General features: G+C 32.1%; 1 protein-coding gene across 1 annotated transcript; it reads right to left on the bottom strand.

Moving 5' to 3' along the window:
• Positions 1 to 14,874: 14,874 nt before the first annotated feature.
• LOC129806700 (ionotropic receptor 75a-like) lies at positions 14,875 to 16,820 on the bottom strand. Its single transcript, XM_055855471.1, has 2 exons — positions 16,182 to 16,820; positions 14,875 to 15,366 (listed from the first exon to the last, which is right to left on the bottom strand). The coding sequence occupies exons 1-2, from the start codon at positions 16,614 to 16,616 to the stop codon at positions 14,875 to 14,877; spliced, it is 927 nt and encodes a 308-aa protein (XP_055711446.1). The 5' UTR covers positions 16,617 to 16,820.
• Positions 16,821 to 25,484: the final 8,664 nt, after the last annotated feature.

The following is a 25,484-nucleotide window of genomic DNA, read 5'->3' as shown; positions in this document are numbered from 1 at the left end:
GAAACTTCTTTTGTTGAGGCCACTTCTTTTTCTTATCCAATGCATCCCAGAGTGAATAATTCTGGCATTCATCCGAAAGGCACTTCTCAATATTTGCTCACACACATATACTTCGCATTGTGGCCAATTAGAGTGAGAGAGGGAGCTGATTTATGTGCAAATCGAACTAGTTGGAAGCAAAGTGAAGAAAAAAAAAGAGTTTAATGAATTTCCAATGCCTGGATTGACGTCAATCCTCAGCTCAAAGGCAGAGAACACGTTTACCGGGTCATTGAAATAATTTTCGCACGTATGCTGCGGCTTCAGCAATGTGACTCCCACCGTAAATTGTAAGAGATGTGCTCCCAATTGAACTTCTAAGTAGGTCCTACGGTCAATCACACTGAGGTTCATCGCAATGCTCGCGAAGGAACAATTCACAGATTGATCATAAAGGAACAATCAAATATACCTGCAGTTGAAATTTTACCGGTATTGCTCCAGAATGCAAAGTTGATGTCGTGAAGTCTGTCAAGGTAAATTACTTCTTAAGTACTGCAGATAATAGTCCCAATAGAAATGTGGATTTGAAAGTAAAGCTATTATTATTATACTCAGAAAGTCCTGATAAGTTTTTCAATCGCATGACGTCAATTTATTTTTACTAATACCTCTGAATAAATAAACATTATTTGCAATATGTTTGCTAAACAGATCAGCGTGACGGTGAAGATCTCGTAATCTTGGGGTTGATGATGTTTGATAACGATCTAAGTTGAGGATCATTTCAATTATCAAATTTTCACGAGGAAATCCCAAGTTATATCGAGACTGAAAAATATTGTAATTTTTATTATAAGTTTTGTATGTTAAGAGGGTTATTGCCAAACCCTTTATATTAAAATTTTTCAATATTAAGGGAAAAAGGTAAGAGGTCTATGTCTCCCAATTTAGCCTCTAGAATGCAATAGATCTTACTCTTAAGTAGAATATTTTACTTAATTAAATATAACTGTGAGTTGTGATTTTTTCCCCTTATTGCATGGTCGTATTGCAGGATTTTTATAATATACTCTTCAATTCTGAGAAAAATCTTAAAGTAATTTAACATTTAAAAAATTATCTAATGCTTTGTTTTTAAAATATTGAGGTTTAAGCTTTCTTATGTCAAAAAGTAACTTCTAAAAACCAAGGTGAAATTGTTAACATTTTCAGTTCAATTAAGTTTAAATTGTCTTTAATTTTTTGAAAATTTTCGGATAAAACCAGGTATATTATACAAAATTTTGTTTTTCTAATCTTGTTAGTATTTTTAACTTTAAAAAAATACATTTTTAGATATTTAAGATAAAACCAAGTGTTAAATAATTTTAGGGTTCCTCTGCCACAAACCTGAATATTTTGAGGTGAACTTGTAATATGCATCTAAAGCACTACTAATTTAATAGCGCACAGTAGGAAATCTTCAGTTTTGCTTGTTTTTTTTAATGCTTAACCTTTTTTTTAATGTTTAATATTTATTAGAACAATAAAAATATGCCTTTATTTAATTTCATAATAGAGTTTATTCGTGTTAGATTTATAAATGATTTGTAAGTATAAATAAATTATTTTGCAAACGTAGGGATAAATTTAAAAATCTGTATTTTGTGTTAAGGTGTCTTGTCTACACACTATAAGCATTTAAAAAAGATTTTTAAAAAAATCAGTTTTTAAATTTTTTAAATGCCTCCACACTGGACTTAATTTTCATAAAAAAAAATTAAAGAATTTTCCCCACGTTTCGCTTAAAATTGTTCTTGATGAAAATATGTCATTTCACTGCTGGGAAAATCAAGAAAAGGGTTTGTGGAAATTCCTTGGGATGGTATTCAGTGGATTTTCTTGGAAATTTTTCCAGAACTGCTAATCTGGAGTGCTTTTCCACAGATGTTCTTCCTTGTGAAATTCAACCCAGCTTTGGAGGGACATTATCTCGGATTTTTTTTCGTGAGTTTTTCAGAAGTCATTCCATCTCTGGATTCTTGAGGACTTCTTTAGTACAGCAACCATCCTGATCATCTTGGTGAGGAACCGTCACCTTCCAGACCTGACAGAACTGTTCGAATTAGCATGTTCATCAGAAGGGAAAACATGCCAGAACATTACCCTGAACAGGAGATTCTTCTAGGTTCCACTAGAAAATTATAAATGTTCTGGGATACCGTTGTCCATTTAGTCAAGTACGTCCAGGATTCATTGATCAGAAGATTAGTTCAGGTTCCTCCAGGAAATCACAGATCTTCTGGGATTTTGTTGTCTATTTAGTAGAGTAGGTCCAAAATACCTTCATTGGTCAGAAGGTTTCTCCAGGTTCTTCCAGGAAATCACAGATTTTCTAGGATTTAGTTGTCTATTTATTCGAATACGTCCAAAATATCTTCATTGATCAGAAGATTTCTCTAGGTTCCTCCAGAAAATCACAGATCTGCTGAGATTTTGTGGTCTATTTATTCGAGTACGTCCAAAATATCTTCATTGGTCAGAAGATTTCTCCAGGTACCTCCAGGAAATCACAGATCTTCTGGGAAGGTGTGCAGCAAATGATAATTTCTGCAATGCCAATTTCTTCTACACATGTGATATCCTGGAGGTACCACACAGAATAATATCGCGCCCATATTTTAAAAACTAGGGAAAAGTATCCTGTTTTTAAAATATATTGCGGAGTCACATTTATTCAGAAACATTGGAAAAATTTTATCATTACGAAGTTTAGGATCGTACGAAGCATGGGCACATTCCCCTACATATTTTAAAAACTATGGAAAAGTGCCTAGTTTCTTAAATATATTACAGGATCATATTTATCTATGTTTTCAATAAAAACTAGATAGATAGCGGAGTCACATTTAGGTATTCAGAAACATTGCAAAAATTTGTCATTACGAAGCTTGGGAAACTTTGCGAAACTTGCGAACTGGGAAACTTTACGAACTTGCGAAACTGGGCTACATTAGTTTATTTTTTTAGTGTATCAATGACGTTTATTTTATTCCTTTTCCGTTTTTCGGAAAGTTTAAACAAAGTTTGTCAATGATGTTACTCACAGAAAGTTTGGCATTGCGTTTATTTTGATAATATTTTCCGTCATTCTTCTTTCCGATTTGAGTTCCAGGTGACAAATCCTTTTCTTAGGCAGTTACACTATGTAAATAAATCGTAAAACATATTCTTATATAAAATAATCTGGGCCACAATTGAATTTTAAAAATTTTCTTCACATATTATTAACGTTTTGGAGGATTTTCTTAAATCATATGTATACTCTAATATACTGTGATTCTTTCTCACTGTGACTTGTTTTGAAATTGAAATGATACATATTCAGGGAGAATGTCGATTCGGTGAAGTTATGATTCGATCCATAAAAATAAAAAAAACATTGAATTTCAAAGATGGTTTATCATAGTCTTAATCTGTGTGACATTTTGGTCTGGTTTCCACTATCAAGCGAGAGTTTACTGTATATTTATAATAGTCTAATGTGGAGAATTTCAATTAAGTGACCGTTAAGATGCATATTTGATATTACCTCCACGCGCTTTCTTAATGATAATAGTATAGCATAATATTCAATAGAGAAACACGATCTTCACGCAAGCGAAATTGCTATAGGGGAAGTCTTTCAGGCTTCGCACATAATTTTTGCCATATTCCTTCAATGAATCTGATCTACACACAATTTATTTTAATAGCCATTCTTAAGTCACACATTCCCTAAAAAAATAGGTCAGACGGGTCAGACTCATTAAAGCAATATAGGAAGAATATGAAGTGTTTGAAGCTAGAGTATGTGCAAAGCTTGAAAGACTTCCCTCAGATCAATATTTAATTTTCTTATAAAAGGATTGGAAACTTATTTGATGCGAATAAATCATCTTCAATATAGGAATTCTGGTGACCTAAAAGAGATTCGAACCCGAGACACTACCATTATAAAGTAACTTTCTATCAAAAACATGCTTTATATATATAATACTTTAGTCTTAATATAGAGAAAATAATGATAATTAACATTGTGAACAATTAGATACATCTCTTTGCAGCATCCAAGTTTAAGGGAAAAGGTATATGAGATGTTTATGGTTTTTTGATCTTGGTCATCAAGGGCATAAATTTCCATGCAAGAAAAAATAAACATCTACTCTTAATTACAATTCCACATGTGAATTGCGGTGACGCACATAGTGAGTGGGATTACTTCTCTTTCTGGATTTTTTTTTCTGTTGATGGCCAAAAAAGTAAAAATCTTCCATCCAATTTACATATAAGTGGAAACAATAAAAGAACTCTTGACGTTGACTCCCAATGAATTTTCCTTTCTTCAGAGATATAATTTTCATTTCGACAATAGCAGAGGAATATTTGCGTAAACAAAGTTTGGTGTGTATATCTTCCGGAAATTTATGTCTTTCTTGCTGAGATCGACGTGAATTTATCCCTGCCAGAATTTATTGATTTATCATGAGTCTTGACTCATTGATTATATCTCCAAAAGAAAGAACATTTTCACGGAAATACGAAAAATTTTTGTGCAGAAGATGCAGGAATGATTCATTCCAATTGCGTAAACGCTCATTTAAACTAAGACACTTAAAATTGTTGTAATTTTGAATTAATGCCATAGACTTTTCCTTTTGCTGACTAGTATTTCACTTATGAGATGAATCACGAGCGAACCTCATGAAATGTCTCAACTTTGGAATGATGATTTGAGGCGCCAATGTGGGCATCCTTAGTGCAAATCACACTGCAAAAAAATTTAAACACATTGATGAGATAGAGAGAGAGAGAACAAGTCGGAAAATCTTATATAAATAGAAACGGTCAAAAAGTTTTTTCTTCTTCTTTCGGAGCGATAAAAAGCATCAAAAGTTCAGATAATGCTTCTCTTGCACTCAACATTGACGTCAGAGAAGCGTCAATGCAATCTATAAAGATGATTGCTGTCTCACAATAAACTTATAAATAAATATAATATGGCTATAAAGGCGCTCTTTGGCTCTTAAGACAATCACAACTTTTATATCTAATAAAAAGTTCATGCGGGATTTAGTGAAAATGAGAACATGATAAACTAAGAGTCTCAATTTTTTTTTTGACCGGAAGGGCTGCTATCGCAAATATGCGTTCTTGACATTATTCGTATTTAGAATATGCGCTATAGCATTTTATTTAAGTGTCTAAAGTTCACCTCAAAATATATAATTTAGTACACGTGCATGTAGTCACTTATAGTCAATTACATGCTTTAAACGAGGCTTTCTAATTTGCAAATTATTAATTTGTTATTGAGTGGAGATCGATTTGTGATAGAAAATTTCTGTAAAATTCATTCAAATATATTTTACTAGCAGGATAACGATATTTACTAAGCTAAACGAGAGAAGATTCAAATTTATACAATAGATATATGTAGGGGAGACTGGGGTAAAACTTGTCAAAACGCATATTTAATTCTTTCACGAGCTCTAAGAAAACTTTAGCGTTTTATATTGAGCATATCCTTATAGGAAATTTACTGGTCTAAAACATTGCAGAAGACTATTTTGCTTTATCTCGAAAGAAATGTGATCTTTGAATCATTTTCTGAAAGTCGATTCTGTGAAGATTCTCAAAATTGCTGGGGCAAATTTTGTCAGTCTTCGGATAATTTGTGACGTTTTACTCTTGCAAACGTTAAAAATATCAAATAGACATATTTTTATAGGAAATTTATTCCTCTACAACTTTGTCGAAGATAATTTTTCTCCATCTTAACGAGAAATGTGGTTAAATTGAGCTAATCAGTATTGATATTTTCTGTAAGCCAAATATTTCATAAATAGGGCTCAAAATTTCATTATTTGTTATTTTACATAATCCTTCCTCAAATCCCTTGAAACTTTGTAAGTTTGAAAAGGTTCATAAAGGCTATCTATAATAAAAATTTCAAGCCTCAGTCTCTTTTATTTCACAAAATAGTGAATATTCAAATTTTCGTTTTGACAAATTTTGCCCCAGTGTACCCTACCTTTCATGAACTTTCTTAATCTTAAGAATACGACTTGGTCAATGGTGATCAAAAAAATTTTTTCACACTTTTAGAGAAAACTTGACTTTAAATTACCAGGTAATATGGTTTTGGACCATTGATCATCGGTGACCGGTTAGAAAGAGTTCCAAAAGGATTTGACAGGCTATAGAAAATGTAAAATATTAAAAATAGTTTTCTTTAGAGTTTTGAGTCTTAAGAGTTGTCAATTTTGCTCAAATTATTTTTCAAAATTTTCAGTTTTCGCGTAGAATAGGAAAAAAAAAATCTACCCTTGGCTAAATATATCCAGGTTTCCCTTACTTGCTGATTTAGGGTTTAATTGAAACGTTTCGCAAATTGTAGCAGATCTCTAAAACGTTCAAAACTTCGTGCAACCATTTCCTACTAATAGTGATACAATCGAGAAATCGAATAATAAAAAATTAAATGTCGAATATCTCAAAATTAATTTTTTAGATGTCGTTGATTTTTAGTACGTTGAAACGGTTGAAGCTGAAATTTAGGTTTTTCCCTGATCATAGCTCTTTTTGTGCTATAAACGATAATAACTCGACAAAATTGTAGTATTAAATTTTTTAACCCTTCTACACTAAAAGAAAAACTTTCCTATTCATTGTTAGAAAAATGATTTTTTCAGACCTCAAAGTTTTGATTCCTCGTCCTTAAGCTGTCTATACACTTTTCAAATGTTCTGAAGCAGAAAATTATCGAATTTATGTGAAAGGAAAAATGAATTTATTGAAGAAAATATCTAATGAACTTGATATTAAAAATTTTCTTCAATATTTCTTCCATTTCTTCCATATTCCGCTTCAATAATTTTATGGAAGAGTTATATTAATGATTTTTGTCTCAGTGTGTAGAGGTAAACAATATTGAAATACAATATGGAAGATAAACCATCCACATTGAAAAGAATATTGAAGAAATTGCCTACAGATTAGACAAATTTCTTCAATAATCCAAAATTATGTCCATATATTTTACTAATGTGTAGGCGATTTTCATCCATATTAGATATTGATTGCGAATATTGATGAAAATTTTTCCTAGTGTATAGACAGCTTTGAGAGTTAACTGATTTTATTGATGTTTTATTTTATTCATTTTACTGCTCGAACTCACAGACGGAGCAGTTATATAATCGCCTTTTTTTCAACATGTCACTGTTCTGGAGCTTAAACGGTAAGAGATATCGACTTCCAGTCTTCGATGACCCCCAATAAAAAAACAATATCTCTAGACGTTTCTCCCCTTTTTTCCTTATTCCCCTCACCTCCCCTAAAAACCATGTTTTTCGGATTTTTCTCAAAAATTGGCCCAAGCTTTTTCAATTATTTTCGGATATGTTTTAGAGGTAGTCCAGGTGAACATTTCGTCCTAACATACCTATGACCGGAAAATTCGCCATTTTGAATTATTAAAGGGCAAAGGTCAACATCAATTTGGAGGGCCCATTTTTCAACCGATTTGGTTAAATTTAGATTTTTTGGAAAGGTTTTAAGATTTTGAAACCGGCTGCATTGGTCTTCATGGGTAATGAACGGGTTAAGTACCAATTTTTTATTTTCAAATGATGCTTTTGTGATTTATAAATCAATTTGATCTCTAGTAGATCAGCAAGTACTAAAAGATCATGCGAAAAACTAATTCACGTTGAACTCTATCTCGTGAGTTCGAGCATTCCGCACAGCTGGGACGCTTTACCATCTCTTTTAATATAGATAATGACCAAGTATTCTAATTTAAAAGATTAAGCGCTTCTATTTAGATGTTTTACGCAACTTTGTCGTAATAGAATATGATTCACCTCAAACCATGATTCGCCGAAAAGAAAAACAATTTATTCTTTTGAAGGATCACTTTTTACTGCTCGAACTCCACGGAGAGAGCAGTATAAGCCTTCGATTTTTTCACCCCAATCCAAATTTCTATCTTCCACCCCTCGGAGACCACGTTTCTGAACAAATATTCACGTTTTAGACAATTTCTGAGAAATATCGTCATGCTGTTATCCGTCTGTCTCTCCGTCTTTCGCTGACTCTAGAATTAAAACGGTTAGAGATAGCGACTTGGGACCTAAGGGGGATTCCCCATAAGTCGACCCAAGGTTTATTAACATGCCACTTATTTTCTCAGTTTTTTTTTTTTATTTTTGGATATGTTTTAGAGATTACCCAGGCGCAAGATTGATCATATGTGAATGTGAAAATAAGGTTGAATTATTCCTTATAATGGTTTTTTAAGGTCAAAGGTTCAAAAAGACACTAGAGAACGCATTTATCAGGCGAATAGAGTTACGATTGGACTCATTCGAAAGGTCTTGGAATTTTCGACAAAATTGAACCGGAACTAATTTTTATTCGAAATTCAATTATATTAGTTCTAAGTTATTTTGGGCAATGTTTTGAGTGATTTGAGGGACTTGACTCTATCAAACGTACCATGCGAGATCTCCGTTAGCAAAAAAAGTTGTGAATTTGTTGCACAGTGTAAGTAATTTTTGTCCGAAAATCAATTTTATTACTCTTAAAATAATTTTGTGGGATCTTTCGAGTGATTTTCAAATCGGTTTAAATCCATTGAGGACCGTTAAACCGTAAATGATGCAAAAGTCCCTTTCAGGGATAGCATCTAAGTTACGACTTCGAGCACTACGCAAAATCTCGGACACTTTTCTACCCATTTTTAAATTGCTATTAAAATACCAATATTATCTGTCAGAAAGAGCATTATCAGATTCCATGAGACTTTAGTGATAGAGGTCAAAAGTATTGGATGAAATGAGTAGCAGAAATTATATAATTATATAAAATATTGTATTGTTAGTTTGAAATTTATAAGAAAATCAGTAGTTTCTTAAAGACGTTGAAGTATAAGAATATTTTGTAGAAAAATACTGGTTTTTATTAAAAAATTGACAATATTTCGACGAATCTACATGCAGTTGTAAGGCCTAACTTTTATGTAGACCATAGATTAGTGTATTAAAGTGTATTAGTTGCAACCATATTATGATTTATTTTCTAAATAATTATAATAGAATTTGAACTGAAAAAGTCTAAAAAATTCTAAGTAAGATATTAAGTCACTTGATGACGCAAAAGAAAAAAAAATCCAATAAAATTTATTTCCAACTGCAGACCAACCTATTCGAATCACATTAATGGTGAATTATGCGACAGTCTTGAAAAATTTATCTCTCTTAATAATCTACCGTGAATCTCTGATATGACGTAAATTTTTTGAATTGCTAATTTTTAATTAGATTTGTGAAAGTGTAAAAAAAAAATATCGTTTGATTTGAGGAAAATTCCGCAGTATATTTCTTCAATAAAATGCTTGATACTATGGTTCGTCAAAATATTGTCTGCTTGCTTGATAAGAATATTTTAAAACGCCTTTGAAATACGCAGTGTTCTATCACATGGCGCTTAAAATTTTTAATTTTTCATTTGATATAGCCAATTCGGATATTGAGAAAGAAATTCGCGCATCGTTTCGTTTGACGGAAATTTTTGAATATTTTAAGAGTTTGTAAATAATCTTTGGTGGAAAAGATGTTTAACTCGACAACACGTTGAATAATTCCAACCGAAAATTAGCAAATATTTTTTTCTCACTTCAATTTATCTTATGTGAGTCATTTGGCATAGACGGAAGTTGAAGGAAGTTTCTTGAGGAATATTTTACTGATTAAATTTATTATTGATATCTGAGGAAGCTCATGATCACAGCTCCTCCTTGATTTTTCGTGTTTAAAATGACTTTTAAGGTTTGATGTTGAGAGGCATTAATTTGTTAAAAAAAGAAACTTGATAACAGGAGCCAGAAGCGGAATTTGCAAATTTATGTAACTGATTATTGTATCTTTTCATCAATAATTTTGATTTGTATACCATCTTGTCAAATAAAAATTTTGCAAAATTTAAACATTTATTTTAGTGGTTTTCTCAACTGAAAATCCGGCGACATGTGAATAATTTTTTAAATATTAAACTTTTCAATTTTGACTTTCTGATTCATTGCTCAACAATCTTTTTTCCTTCGACATCAAGTTTGATGAAAAGTATGCACAAGAGTTCACACTTAAGGTGAATTTAACCACTGTTTTCCCAGTGATTAAGAAATCATTACAGCAGCATGGATGGAATGTGTGGACAAATATAAAGTGGTGAAGTGAAAGAGTTTTATTATTTGTATTACCACACTAAAACAATTCTAACTCAATATTTAACTAAGATTTCGAATAAAGTGGAGAGCAAAAAAAGTAAAGTTGCGACAATTGCGCACTCTAGACATTTTTCTTGGCATGCAATCTCTTAAGTAGCAATTAAACTTTATAGCTTTAATACACGGAGATCTTTTTAGAGCCTATTGTAGTTTTGTGGCATGTGCGGATTCTCATTCCTAATGGAGACCTATATATGCAAAAATATATATCTGACGATAACAATTTCCCTGGTTATACAGAAAAACATGCAGCAGCTTTCTTTTATCGTTTGTGGAATGCAACAGAAATTATTGTCGCTTGTATTATCCACCGTCATATCTATATTATGATTTTTATATAACGAAGAAAAAAACAACGTATTTTTTTTGTTTATCTACATATAAAAGCAAAAACAAATGCGTATCAGAAATATATTGCGTCCCACGCTTTTCCAAATTTCTTTCATAACAGCGTTTGTTTTTTGAATTCATGTAAGAAGAATATTATCTGAAATTTACTTTTTTATAAATATTTTTGTGTATCTCAATCAGCAAAGTTTAGTTTTTCGGACATACGGAAAAATTAAAATGTAAAGAATCTCAGTTAAAAATCAATTTTTAGATTTTAGTTTTTCTAGTGGTAAATGAACGTAAAAGTGAATTTTGGAAGAGTTATATTCGTTACAATACCTATAAATTTCATTAGAAGGAAGTGAGATTATTTTGATCTGTGAAAGACAAGAAATGTTGGAGGGACAAGGAGATGTTCTTGTCCTTTCCTTTCAACACGATATTCAAAAAAAAATAAAAATAAAAAAAATTATAAAATCAAAAATAATTGAAGAACATTGAAAATTAGCCCACCTTAAGGAAATTTCACCCAAGGTAATACTTTTACTGTTTTGAAATGTATTTTTTTGGAACTTCTGAGCTTTCTAAAAAGTCCAAAATCATTTAAATTGGATTAGAACTCGATAAAAGACAAGAATTGATCAAATACATTAAAAGATTTATACATAAACCTAATTTCTAGAATTGCCAAATGGGCTTCAAAGTGGATCAAATTAAGATAAAATAAGAAAGAAGATAAAGATAAAGATAAATAATTAAGATAAAGTTCTCGGCATTTTCTTCAAATCAAAGTCTTCTTGGTGGTTTTAGCAAGTTTTCAGGTTACAAAATCCTCCGAAAAAATGAATTAAAATTAAATTTTTATTTTTAAACAGACAAAAAAAACATTTCTCTTCTTTATTGAAATTTCTATCCAACAAAATCCAATTTAGGAAATGTTTCAGACGTTTAGGAGATTTTTTTGTGGGAGTGTTCTCGTTTTTGTAAATAATTTGAGACCATAAAAAACGATAAATGGTTTTATGGTGAATTTTAAATAAAAAGCTTGTTGAAATCTTCTTAAGGGAGTTTCAAAAACGATAAACTTAAAACTGCTTTTGATTGCAATTTCCTAAAATAAAATGAAAACTTAATATTTGCTTTTTAAAAATTCTTTGAAGACTATTTATGAGCTATTCGAATCACTTAATATCATCAAAATCGGATTAAATTAAAATTTATGTAGATAAAGAGTCCGAAAGCTTTTTTGGTTTAAGAATATCGTTTTGGGACATTATTCTCAAAATCTTTAAATGTAATTTCCTATAATAAAAAGTTATTCAAATCCATGAGAACTTTGTACCCTTTGTACCTCTTTGTCTAAATCCGTCAAAATTGGCGCAGATATAAAAAAAAAACAAAATTTCTTTGAAAAAGCGTTCCTAAGTGAATTTTCTTTTTCTTAAAGGTTCTGTTAAGGATTTTATTGATTTTTAAGCTCAAATTAATGAAATTTGAACTTATTTTTGAAAGTTTTCGAGAAGGCTCTTTTTCCGTTCGAAAACCGTTTCTTTTGGAGATAATCCTCTAATGTGGTTACTTTTTTTTTCTAAAATCCTAGATACGCCGCTCACCTGAGAACCTCAATCTATGTACATATATATAATTTTCTTTTCGGTTTCTTGGAGTTCCCCTAACCATTTGATGACAGGGCCTTTCACTCTGTAACCGCCACTGTTCCTGTTATATTTTAATTTGTCGTATAATCATTTATAGACATCTAGTCTTTCTTTTAGTTAGTAAATAAGAAAATTACGTAAAGCAGGAGTGCAAGGTTACCGAATCTACGGTAGGTTACTATAGGGCGGAATCACCAGTTCGCGCCAGTGCCCCAAATTATGAAATTTATGAAATTTCATAATTCGAAATTTCATAATTTCATAAATCATTTATGAAATAAATGAGCCGCAAAGTTACTTGTATTTTTATTGCTGCTACGTATAAATTCGAAAAACACTTATTTTTTGTTCTGAATTTAAATGTTTGAGCATTTTTTAGAGGAATATTTTAAGAAAGTGCATCGAATCCATTATTTCTTACCAAATATAGTAAGTGTCGTGGAACTTTAATCGAACAAAATTTACGATTTTGAATCAATAATTTGTCTACTGAACATTTAATTACATTCGACGAATACTTAAAATTTGTATTTAGTTAGTTAATATTTAATTTTATATTATTTTTATGTAAAAATGAGCCATGGCGGAAAGTGGTCATATTCTAAAATTGATTCACTACCTGTCGCCATAACTCTTCAATAGGCGACGCTAACTTCACTTCATAGATTCTCAGTTGTCAAATATGCCTTGTTTACTTTCTGCAATATTATTAGACAATATTATTATTATTAGACTATAATTTTATTTCACAAATAAAATTGAAGTGAGTAATAAAAAGGTGAACATGAGGAAAAAGAAGTTCTGAATGTATACTTTTCATAACATTGCCTAAAATATTCGATTTTGGACCTTTTCAAGTGGGTGGCGAGAAGTGGTTACAAAACTGGCGAAAAGTGGTAAAAAGTGGCGACGAAGTGGTTATTTTTGCATTGTTAATAAAAATCAGTTGTTTATGTACTCCCGCGTCAAATTGTAGGACTATTGTTTTGACTAATCTAGAGCCACTATATCTAAGTAACTTTGTGTCAAATTTGAGTTATCTGATAATAAGGGATCAAAAGTTATAATACAATTAATTTCACTTTTTTCTAAAAGTGGCGATAAGTGGTTACTCCACCCTAATAATTCAATATGTTAAGTAAAAAGTTCAAGTTTGGTTAGTAAAAAACACCATTTTCCTCAGTAAGTACGAAAATGGTTCGAAACTTTTTAATTTTTTCCTTTGCCAATAATATTTCAATTACCATTTTTATTACCAAAACACTGCTGAACCTAATTAAGCCTATAGAATCTCATAACTTCTCGAAAATTTAGTTTAAAAACTCTAAATTCAGTTTAAAGGTTCACTGTTTCTCTTCGGTTGCAGTTGTTGCAGTAGCTCGGACAAAATTTTGCAGAAATTTCTCAGTAATATGGAATTTGGTGAAAATATATTATATAAAAAAATCATACAGTGTAAGAACTCAAGAAAATGAAAAATGAGAAAATATGAAGGAGTTTAGAACCATACTGTCATTTTGACAATAAATTTTGAATTTTTTACTAATTAATTATTTATACTGATCAGTCTATTAATTTGTAAATGTTTATCCATATCAGTGGAGACAATTTTAGAAATCAAACCCAGGCGGAGTGAATCTCCATTGTCTATAGTATGTTCTATTGTCTCGATCTTTAGATCAAGTCAGAAAATTTTTAAGTTCTTTTGAAAGAAATTGTCACAAGGCCGAAACGGTAGCAACTAACGAAAACTTTTTCATTTTAAATTAAATTTAAACTTTTAATACTTACGTTTATTTTTTGACTCTATTCTTAGGATGTTTTTCAATATAAGATCATGAAATGCAAATAAATAGGAGCACATTTTACGTAATTTCACTTCCCTTCCAGTAACAGCTGGTTACAGTCAGAAATGCTTATTTGGGCATAATGTTCAGACGTAAGCAGCATCTTTTATCCGTTGATCTGTGCAACTGGTGCGAATGGATGTGACCCCAAAAAAGTCGCTTGGACAACACACAACATAGTACTATTGCACCAGAAAATTTGCCTACGTCAGTTCTAAATCAGTCACCGATATCTCTGTGGGTTTGTCCGGTTATCACTTTTCTTAGTAATATTTAGTAAACATTTTTCCCCAAAAATAGATCCAGCAGTTTCACTTGACATCACGACATACGAACTTTACTAAAAAATCATTGAATAAAAACGCCATTTAATCAAGTACTTTGATCGTCTTTAATATTTTTTGTGTGTATACCAGAAAAATTGTTAGTTGGATGATCAACAAAAGAGTCTGTTGAATGAGACCACTTTGGTGCGTAATTTAAGAACAACGAGGGCAAGATGAGTACGTTGACTGTGACCCTAGGCAAAAGACATAAAGGAAATCATGCCAGCAAGATTGTAGATAGGACCATCACTTGCGTCAATGGGTCTTTCACAGAAATCTCTATCCTCTCAACAATAGTAATAAAGAGTTTAATTATAGCTAAGTTTGATTGCTCTGATATTTGCCTTTTGTTTTATTTGCTTTGGCGCTCTTTCTTATCAACACGCGAAAGTTAAACTCCTCTTTCGCGGTTTGGCATACCTTTAGGCGTTAGTGATTTTCATGCGATCCCAAGTGATCTCAATTATCAATATAATGAGGCACAGTGCTGCAGATATGGCCAGGAAGGTGAATAAGAGAGCTGTTTCATCAAGTCCAACTCTCGAAGTCACAGGATTGGATAAGCATTGAGGCTTTTCCGAAATTATCTGTCCCTTAATTCGCGAATACACTCCCACTTCGCGCATTCTTGTTAATCTCCGACGAAGAATTTCTCGAAATTGTGATTTTTTTTCCACAAATAGTCCTATAAATGTAACTGGTTGAAGATTCAATTCGTTGAAATTGCATATTTGTTCAGGGCTGTAAAACTTTTTTATCAGATTGTATGTGATGCTAGATTCACCAAGGAAGGCGTATTGAATATCTTTGGATTTGTTTATGCCATTACCAGCATTAATGAAGACGTTCTCAGGATTTTTCAAAGGAAGAACCCTTTTGACCCAAAAGTACCTTATTTCTGGATCTTCTGACTCCTGGAAGAAACAAGTGAGAAGGGCGAAATTTACTTTTAAATTCATTCCTGAAAGTAAAATGTCACGTTTCTCTAAATAAATAATGTAAAAAATAAATAAATGCTGTAGGCAATCTAAATTCTGAAAGAACTCGATTTCGAAAACTCGAAATACCGAATGGTTCGAAAGTCCTTATCGTCAAAATCTTAAAGAGCCAAAACCCATAAGGTATTTCATATTAGGAAACTTTTGTCAATTTGGCCGAGTAATTCACGAGGATCTAGGGAAACTCTCGGGTAACCAAAGGAATCTATACATTTTTTTATGGGAACTGAAAATTTGAACTAATTTGATTAACTTTGAGTATAGCCTATTAAAATATCGAATAGGTCAAAATCCCAAATAGATCGAGATCCTTAAGGATTTTGACCAATTCCGGATTTTGAATCTTCCGGATCTTGTTTCTTTGGATTATTGTACCATTCGGTATTTCGGTATACGGACCACTCTCTTTCGGAATTTTGATGTACCCACAAGTGCGTTTGGTTTCGAAATGTAAAATTGCACTTTTAAATGAGTTAAATAAGGTAACACTAATATTAAGTAGTTCGTATTTATCCTGTACATGTATGCGATGTTCTTCAAAAGAAATAATAAAATGTGAAAGGTTTCATTTGTAAAAATAAGTGTCTAAGAAATAAAGTAATTTAAAAATAAAACTATACAGAAAGGTACTAAACTAGCAGGGAAGTACGGTTGTTCTGTTTAACTATATTGCGTATAATTTCGTTTTAATATACCATTCTATGCCATTCTACATTCAAAGATAAACTTACGCCTAAGTTCCTTATCCAAGGTAGGGATTCATCCATCCCAATATTCATACTGCTGTCGGCAAGATTCCTAATATTCCGAATACTAGACTTCAGAGGGATATCAATTAGCGAAGAAACAGCTTCCGATGCATAGTAATGATGAAGTAAGAGACATGTAAAGTACATAATGACGTGGACACATTTGCCAGGAATAGTCTGCGGTACAATTGATGTTCCCTGTTGGCAGAGTGCGCCAAAGCTCATGATGCTAGTTAATGAGATTGATGGACAGAAACTCCTCTGCTGAAGGATTCTTTCACATTTAAAGACAGCCTTTAGAGCTAGACTGAAGACAATGAGGAAAAGGATCAAGCAAATCCACACGGAAGTTGTGAAAGGATCAACAAATGCAGAAGGATCAAATGCACTGTCTCTCGAAGATTGGAAAACAAACATCAGACGGATTTCTGATAAGATGAATATACAATCATCTGATTCGACTTGAGTTGGAGTTAATATTTGTGGAATGACTGATATATCTTCAGGATCAGATGTTTCATTCAATAGCGAGATAGTTCTGGGAATTGGATAAATAAATAACAAGGAATTACAGAAAAAAAAAGTTTTTATGTAAAATGCTTTATGTAAAAATATAATAAAAATAATTCCTAAAAAAAATAGAGCAACTAAAATGCATACTCTGAATAAAAAGGTTTGTCACTTTTGAACTAAAAAAAATCTGTCAAAAAATGTTGTTTCACAAAAAAGCATGATAAAAGTGTTTTCAATTTGATAAACAACATCCCTTTGGTCATTTTGGAAAACTTTAGCCACTTTACTAATGTTTATTTTTAAAGTTAGTAGTTAAAATAATAAAATTATTGAAGCCATTTTTTCATAGCGTATTTCGTGTTTACCGATTTACTGATTCGTTTTATAGGTCTCCTAAAAAGTTACATAACACAACGCAACTAACGTATATAACGAAAATAATGTGACCGTCTTTGGCAAAAGTGATAATACTGTTTAAAACATCCTTTAGGGAACTCAAATAAGAAATTTGTTTGTTGATACCAGACCCTAAATTGTTTTCATTATATTTTTTTTTTGTTTTTATAAAACTCAATAATTTAAATCTTTGGTTCTAATTATCTAATTTTAATTACCTCGAATTAAAAAAACGCGCCTTTGAAATTGAATACAACTCTTCTGACTATTATAACTAAAAATATATATTTAATTTTTTTTCTGGTTGTAATATTAGCATCTATCTGTGTGTGCAATTAATTTTTGAAAATATTCAAAATATGAAAAAGGCATGAAAAGTGTTTTAACAAATTAAACACTAATAAATTAATTTAACACACTTCAAACACAAATAAAAAAAAACGGTTTTTGCATTATACTTTTTCATATAAATATGGCGTTCAGTGTAAAATTGTTCTATGTAGCAGATCTAAGGGAAACTGGGGCACCACCAAACACTGCGATGTTTTAGAATTCTATAAGTCTTGTCCACTGATAAAAACAGAGGGTGCGAATAACTTTTTTTCCTCATAACTTTAACACTTTTTAGTTGTAAAAATATATAAACATTTTTTAATGTTACCTTTTTAAGTGTAAAATTAACATGAAAAAGGGTAACTTTAATCCATAATACACATAAAAAGCATAATATTTACACCGATTTCGGATCAATAATGCAGGGTAAAATTAACATTTCCGGAATGTTATTTTAACTTTTTCGGATTTCTCTCTGTGTCCTCTGAAGTCAAATATCCAATTAAAAAATCGCAGTGTTTGGTGCTACCCCATGTTTGGTGGTGCCCCAGTTTCCCTTATGTACCATTTAATGATTTTTTGTGATTTAAATAGAACAATTTCATTCCATAAAATTAGTTGAATTTTCCTGCTTTGTGGAAAATTCGCTGATCTAACAAACTTCAGATCTTTAATATATCATAGGATTGCTTAGAAGATTTAACCGAAAAGAAACGGTTTTAAGTTGTAATAGAACTGGAATACGAGCATACATTTTTAAATGGCTTTTCTTGTGAATTGACTTTACGAGTTAGAATCCTCTCATTTTGCGTAGACGATCTGTAATATTAAAATTCAAATAAATAACCCAATAGCCCCGGTATAACATTTAGATCAGAAAAATTTCGTGAAATCAAAATTCATGTCCTTTGTTTTCTCAATCATTTCCATACCTTATCGCAGTCTTTTTCGATCTTGTCTCTTGAACATCCTAACAAATTCAATTTAGTTGTTTCCATTTTTAGTGCCAAAAAGAGTGGGATACCCGTTTTGGAAACAGTTCAGAACGAAAGAGATGCAAATTTTAATTTTATTAATTTTTCTTGGTCTAAAAGGTATGTTGAAGGGATTTTTTTCACTTTTTACTTTCTATTTTACAAGTACAAATTAAAATAGTAGGTGAGATTGTTAAGAATCTCACCTAATATTAAACAATTGGAACACAACTAGGTGTTCTCGCAGTGTTAATTATTTACGTTAGCCGTTTTATGTCGTTGTGTATTTTAATGTCTCTAAATTCTCACCTGAAATCCGTAATTTCCTGAAGCACTACCATCAAGTTGAGTGCAAAGTGGGAATACGTGTTGGCTGTAACTTTATTATCTAAGGGCGGAAACATCACAGCTTCCGGCAAGGAGGCATCCTTGAGCTGAACAGTTTTCAATGTGCATCCTGACAAATTAAATCGATTGAGATTGTAATGTTCTGCATTTGGAGCAATTTGTGATCTCGTGAAGAAGAATCTCTTGGGTGTATTTGTCACCACGAAATATCGATTGACAGTTGCACTGAGGTCCTTTTGGCAAGGGCTGTTCCTGTAAACATGGTATAGTGGCAGGGTAATTCTATTTCTGGTGAAACCCTTGGGAATCTCTCCCAATTTGGCCACTTGTACATAGGCATCCATTGGTAGCCTCAAACCCTTCCACTCATCGATTTTCCAGGTACTTGATGACGTGACAATGAGCCATTTATGGTCCCTGGTGAGCAGGTGTCTCTCAGAAAGTGCCAATAAAACTTTGTCCCCATGGGGGCAGTCGTAATCGAGGAAAATTGCACTACTATGTGGTATCTTAGCACCCACATAATTAATCCTTTGGCCAATATCAATAAATGTCGATGAGATGGATTTATTGTTGAACTCTTTGTACAATCTCACATTCTCTAACCACGTATTTCCACAAAAGCAGAGAAATTCATTTAGTTTAAATTTATATAGAAATTCTTATAAAAGCTATAACTTACCCAACTGCTCCCAACAGTTTAAAATAGTTATGTAATTTTCATTAATATCGAGTACATAGTGCAGGATTAGCTTGAAAACGATTGCAAGATTCATTTTAACACTTAAAATCCTTTTTTCTAAATGTAAAAGGATTTTCTGCGACTAAATAACATATAATATCAATATTTTGTGCACAAATCCTGGTGGAGAGAGAGCTTCATTTATTTTTCATGACTTCTTGATATGAAAATTGCTTTCTAGCAATTTTGAAGTCAGTTAGATAAATTTGTGGCAATTCTTTACAGATTTCTTCAGGGCATTTTCCCAGCCAGACACATCCAATTTTTCCGCTGGAAAACCAGAGAAACTCCATAACGGACAAGAGACTGGCACCTATTGTGAAGCCCGCTAGTCCCCCAAGGGTGGCCAGTAAGTCATACCACGTAGAGACGATTGTTTGCTGCAAGAGATTTGTATAGTAATTTGATATATTATTAATTTTTGGTATCACATCCGAAAGAGATGTGGAAAATTTGGATGATGAATAATTTTTATCTATCCCTCTGGATACTAGTGCTTAGGGAAGCAGAATTTGGACCGATGCAGCAATAAATCATGGAAGAGTTTTCATTGGAAAATTAATTAAGCAGATGCATTTTGCATGTGATATAAATTATTAGAGCAAGCATAAAGTACTTTGGGAATTGAATTTTTAAAACTGTTTAATTAAAAATTCATTCATTCATTTTCAACCGCTTATCCCTATTGGGGTCGCGGGCCCATGACATCCAATCTAGCAGCCCACGCCTGTCGGTCCTCCGCCACTTCAGGAAGATGTTCGAGTTCGATCCCGAGGCGTTCCAAGGCAAGATTCTGAATGTTTGTGCCGAAACAGGTATGAATGTGAACGACAAAAAGTCGGAGGTAATGGTGATTTCCCGAGAATCTGTGGGATGCACTCTACATGTTAGTGGAGCCTCATTGACACAGGTGAAGAAGTTCAAGTATCTCGGGGTGTTATTCACGAGTGATGGTAGGATGGAGGCAGAACTCTCGTCGCGAATCGGTCAGGCTTCTGCAGTAATGAGGGAGCTTGGCAGAAGCGTGTTGAGGAAGGTCGAGCTTAGTCGATCGGCTAAATTATCGGTTTTCAAAGCTGTGTTCATTCCTATTCTCACCTATGGTCATGAGATTTGGGTAATGACCGAAAGGGTAAGATCGCGAGTACAAGCTGCCGAGATGAGGTACCTTCGAGCGGTAAAGGGAATCACTCGTAGAGATCGAGTGAGGAATGTGGCCGTTCGTGAGGAACTAAGAGTCGAGGAGCTGCTTCTTCGGGTTGAGAGATCACAACTTCGATGGTATGGACATGTTCAACGCATGAATGAAGAAAGATTCCCCAGAAAAGCTATGCAAGCCATTGTGAGGAGACCTCGGCCTCGAGGCAGACCTAGGACAAGGTGGCTGAATCAAATTCAGAATCTTAATTAAAAATACTGAACATAATTGATTATATGAATTTATTAAAAAAAAATTTAAGTCATTATTCATAATCCCTGTTAACACAAGGTGAGGTACTACTAGTGGAATGCTGGAGTTAAATGCATTAAATAAGAGCTTTTTCCCAGAATATAAAAAAGCCCGTCATAAGTAGGGGAGACTGGGGCAAAAGTCACAAATCGAAAAATTTCAAAATTCAATATCTTCCAACAGATATGCAGAACTACTACAGATGGCTTCCATAAACCTTCTTCGATGTTGCATGTTTCTTAGAATTTGAACAAGGAATTTTGAAAACAAAAAATATAAAAAATTTTAGCGCTATATTTGAAATATTTTCCTTGAAGAATATATCAATTATTACCTACTTATTATTCAAAATTTATACACTGATGATTATTTCCTAAATGACTTGGATTCTTTGAATACGAAACCGTTATCTATTTCAGAATTTTACAAAGATTCTTCTCTCAAGAAATCTTTTTATTGAAAACGACCACTTGGGGTAAAAAGTAACAAAATGTATGGAACAAAAAGTATTGAAAACCGAAACAATTTATGATGTCTCACGGGAAAAAAAACATCAATGCCATATGTCGCGGCTTGTTGTTCGCATTGGTCAAATGATTTGCAGTCTTTTGTGTTTTTTTTTTCTAAAGTAGCTTGAAAAGCGTTTTTATCGTTCAGTTAGAAAAAATGGTATTTTACAAAGTTGTAGAGGAATAAATTTCCTATGAAAATATGTTATCTAGGTATTTTTTTTAATTTACGGAATCCCGTAACAAAGCGAATCAAAATATGATAATATCCCATGCCTGATACTATTTGCCCCAGCATTTTTCAGAATGATCACAAAATTACCTTTTAGAAGTCGGTTCGATAAACGTATTTCCTTACAAAATACTGGAAAATTACTTTCACAAAGATGTAGAGCGGTAAATTTCCTAGAAAACTGCGCTAATTAGAAATTTCTGGGGCGCTCGGGTAGTTTGTAAAAAAATAAAATATCCGTTTTGTGACTTTTTGCCCCAGTCTCCCCTACCTAATAATTCCTTAATTAAGACATTTTTAGATGGAAGTAGTAACATGAGTAACATCTTGTGATAAACACTGAAAATCTGAATAGATTGGCGTGAGTTAACGTTTTGGATATAAAGAGATGCATTAGTATGATATGTCAGAAAAATATAACCTCAAAATATTATCTTATGCCCTAAACACTTTTACGACTTAAGCCGAGAGGACTTAGTGGAAAATTATGGAAATGTAATTGAACCATTATTTCCGATATAATTACATTAAACCGTTTACCGGCAAATCCCCAGGTCTGTCAAGGCCCTTACGTGTGTTTTCATTCTCAAAATTTTTCCAACAAAGATCCCAAATTCTGTTAAACTTTTTACTTTGGTGAGCGTAAATTTGGAATAAGTGCCTAGTATTTTGTCAAAACTTCCTTTAGGTGGTGATCCGGGACTGTAAGCTACCCAAGAGATTCTTAAGTTCCGATAAATCCTTTTATAAGCATCTAGATCTAGAGCATTAGCCGATATAAGGTGTTGCATAGAGTATATTTAAAAACAAATGTTGTATAACCATTAGTTAATAATTGGCAAAATCCCTAAAAAACTCACGATCCCTAAGCAAAATTGTGAAAACACTATTTCAGTCGAGTAAATTGCAAATTTTCTAAAAAGAAAGAAAATAAAAAAATTCATGCCCTTTCAACCACTAAAAAAGGTTTACATCGGGACTAAAAGCTCTGGGCAAGGCTTAAAAAAGTGTTTTTCCTCTTGGTATAACACTTTCACTGGCAATCACCGGAGATAACCGTTAAGGTAAGTACTTAAAAAGTACTTAGTCGAAAGTCATTAATTAAATAGTTAATGAAAATATTTTTTTCTGTCCTTAAAGGCCTCTACACATTGGGAGAGTAATTTTCGACAAAAATTACGTTTTTGACAGAATATTGATATTTTTCCCTAGGGGAGGTGGGGCTACTTTGAGCTATGGGGCAATATTATTTTACGATTTTTTCGCACATTTATAAATGAAACTGTGGTTTAACTTTATACTATTATTTAGATAGACCAAACAAATGTGGATCTAAATTAAATTATGGTAAATCTTATGACCGACCATATCATATATAAGATTAATATTAAGATTAATACTTCGTCAGTTAAATCAGGATTTGTCGTAACTTCATTTTTGCGATTTTGAGATATATACATATTTAGAATCGGCATAATTTTGTTTATTAAACGCACTTAAGGAAAAGAAACTTTTATAAGCCCAATAAAAATTATTTTAAACAAAAATTATCGTAAGTGCCCTTAATTAAGAAAAAATTATCAGAATTTGTCGTAACTTCCATTTTTGGGGAAGTTACGACAAATTTTCATACAAAATTTTCTCTAATCAGGATTTGTATTAATTTTTCTTTTTATAAAAATTTTCTCGAGTTAACTTGCAGTTTATTAGTGCCATTTTTATTATTTTGGCTCAAAAATATCGCATTCAGGGCTCATTTTTAAGAAAAATAAAGCTGAACTGAAAATATCGTCTTATGAAAAGTTGTCAAAAGAAAGTTACGACTAATCGAATTGTATATGTAATACGATTGAGAAAGCAATTAATAGATTCAGAAAACAGTAATATCTTATACACCGTATTACTCCACTATAGTGTACTCTTTTTAACACACGTCATTTTCCCTTTGAAATTTTGCGCACACTATACACCTCTTTTTCCGTTTTTTCATACTCTTAGTATTAAACTTATATGTGACACCACGGTAAGTTTTCTTTAGAAATATGCGAAAAAATCGTATAACAAACAATATAGCCCCACAGCTCAAAGTAGCCCCACCTTCCCCTACAGTAGTACAGGCAATTTCTTTCGGAAAAGCGATTTTTGACGAAAATTGCTCCCAAGAGACCACAACACAACCTAATTAAGGCCTTTTACAAAAACCTTACTTAAGCACTTAATGTTAAGTGCTTAACTAACTTCATACTTTTTGTTTCACTCTTCGCTTTAAATCGATGCCGCTTTCTAAATTTCGTTTATAATGTTTTTAAAATAGTTATGTGTCTCAAGTCTTCAAAATTAAATCAAATTGAATTAATAAAATTTATTAAAAGTACTTAATATGTTTCTAGTGTATTAGTTGGAGTGTTAAAAATGTATTAACTACAAATGTAACAGAAACATAAAGTTAATAAGTAAGGTGATTTAATTTAGCTGCTTAGTTAAGGAATTAAATATTTTTGTTGGGGTTCAGCAATTTAATAAAATATATAGTGAGAATTTAATAAGCAGATAATAAAAAAAAAATCTTTAATGCTTAAAACTTGCGAAATATTGTTTGCAAAATGAATATTTAGAAGATATTAGGGGGAAGTGAGGCACCTTTGAAATTGGGATTTTTAATCTATTTTTAAATAAAATTGAGCGTTACATTATGATATGGTTCGGTTTCACTTAAACATAGGAGAAAAATCTCAATTTCAAAGGTGCCCCAATTCCCCCTAATGCTTAAAACTTATGATATATGTTTTGCAAAATGAATATTTAGAAGATATTTAGTACTGGGTGATCTAAATATCAAAAATAAAGTAATTTTTGATTTATTTTCTGTTTATATTGACCATAACGTTTTTTTTTTTAAGCACTTCGATTATTTTAATATTGGAGGTTTGTTATTGGGAATTAAGTTCTAATGGTGCTGTAATTAAACTTTTAGCCCAACTTATTTAACTTTTATCAATGATATTCCACTTACATGGTATTCCACAGCATAGGGTAGAGCAAAATTCACGTGCACTACGCTGAAAAACCTTGTCTTGGAGGTTTTGGTGAGCCTCAAGATATCATTGAGTGTTAAAGAGTTCAGCATACCAAAATTCGTTCTAGTGCCGTATTTAATGTAATTGCAAGTCGGCATGCACATTTCACATTGAGTCTCAATATTTGACTTTTTGACATTTTCAATAGTATGGGGCTCAAAGTTATCCCACTTAGCTGTAAAAAATATCCAATCAATAAAAGGTCCCTGGACCTGAACTTAGTTTAAGCTATACTTTTCCATTTGATCAAGCATGAGATATCACTTAGAAGACATCGGGTTCTATTGTAGATGTTAGGATATTGATGCGGATAGCATCCACATGAATGGATCATATCCCTTAATTTACAGGCCAAAATGCACTCACTGAAAGAGTAGAACCTGAAAGATGAAATTAAATTATAGTTTAAAAACTAACTGCATTTAATTTGTGATATATCAATCGAACCCTTTGAATGACAACATCTTTTCTTCACGAAAGAAGCATCCTCTCTTTTTGGCTGAGACGTGGCGCATAGTATCACTGCCCTTGATAGATTCTGGATACAGTTCAAGAAACAATTCTCCCGAGAGATAAATCTGTCGTTCGATATAAGCATTTGTGGACATATCAGGATAATCTTGAGGGTGAAAGATGAGAACACGAGATGCCATTGACGATTGTATATTATAAATTTGATCTGATGAATTTTGTTCAATAACAACTCTCAAT

Source organism: Phlebotomus papatasi, chromosome 3 (genome assembly GCF_024763615.1).
Source record: "Phlebotomus papatasi isolate M1 chromosome 3, Ppap_2.1, whole genome shotgun sequence".
In the NCBI taxonomy this organism is placed as follows: Eukaryota; Metazoa; Arthropoda; class Insecta; order Diptera; family Psychodidae; genus Phlebotomus; species Phlebotomus papatasi.
The sequence above is the reverse complement of the archived record's forward strand: the minus strand, read 5'-3'. Positions and strand labels throughout refer to the sequence as shown.

Bases quoted from the DNA above. Each gene is read 5' to 3' on its own strand.
- LOC129806700 (XM_055855471.1), bottom strand. From the start codon at position 16,616: ATGTTTGTTTTCCAATCTTCGAGAGACAGTGCATTTGATCCTTCTGCA. The intron at 15,367-16,181 runs GTAAGTTTATCT...TGTTTCTTCCAG, and splicing joins CTTGGATAAGGAACTTAGGC to GAGTCAGAAGATCCAGAAAT.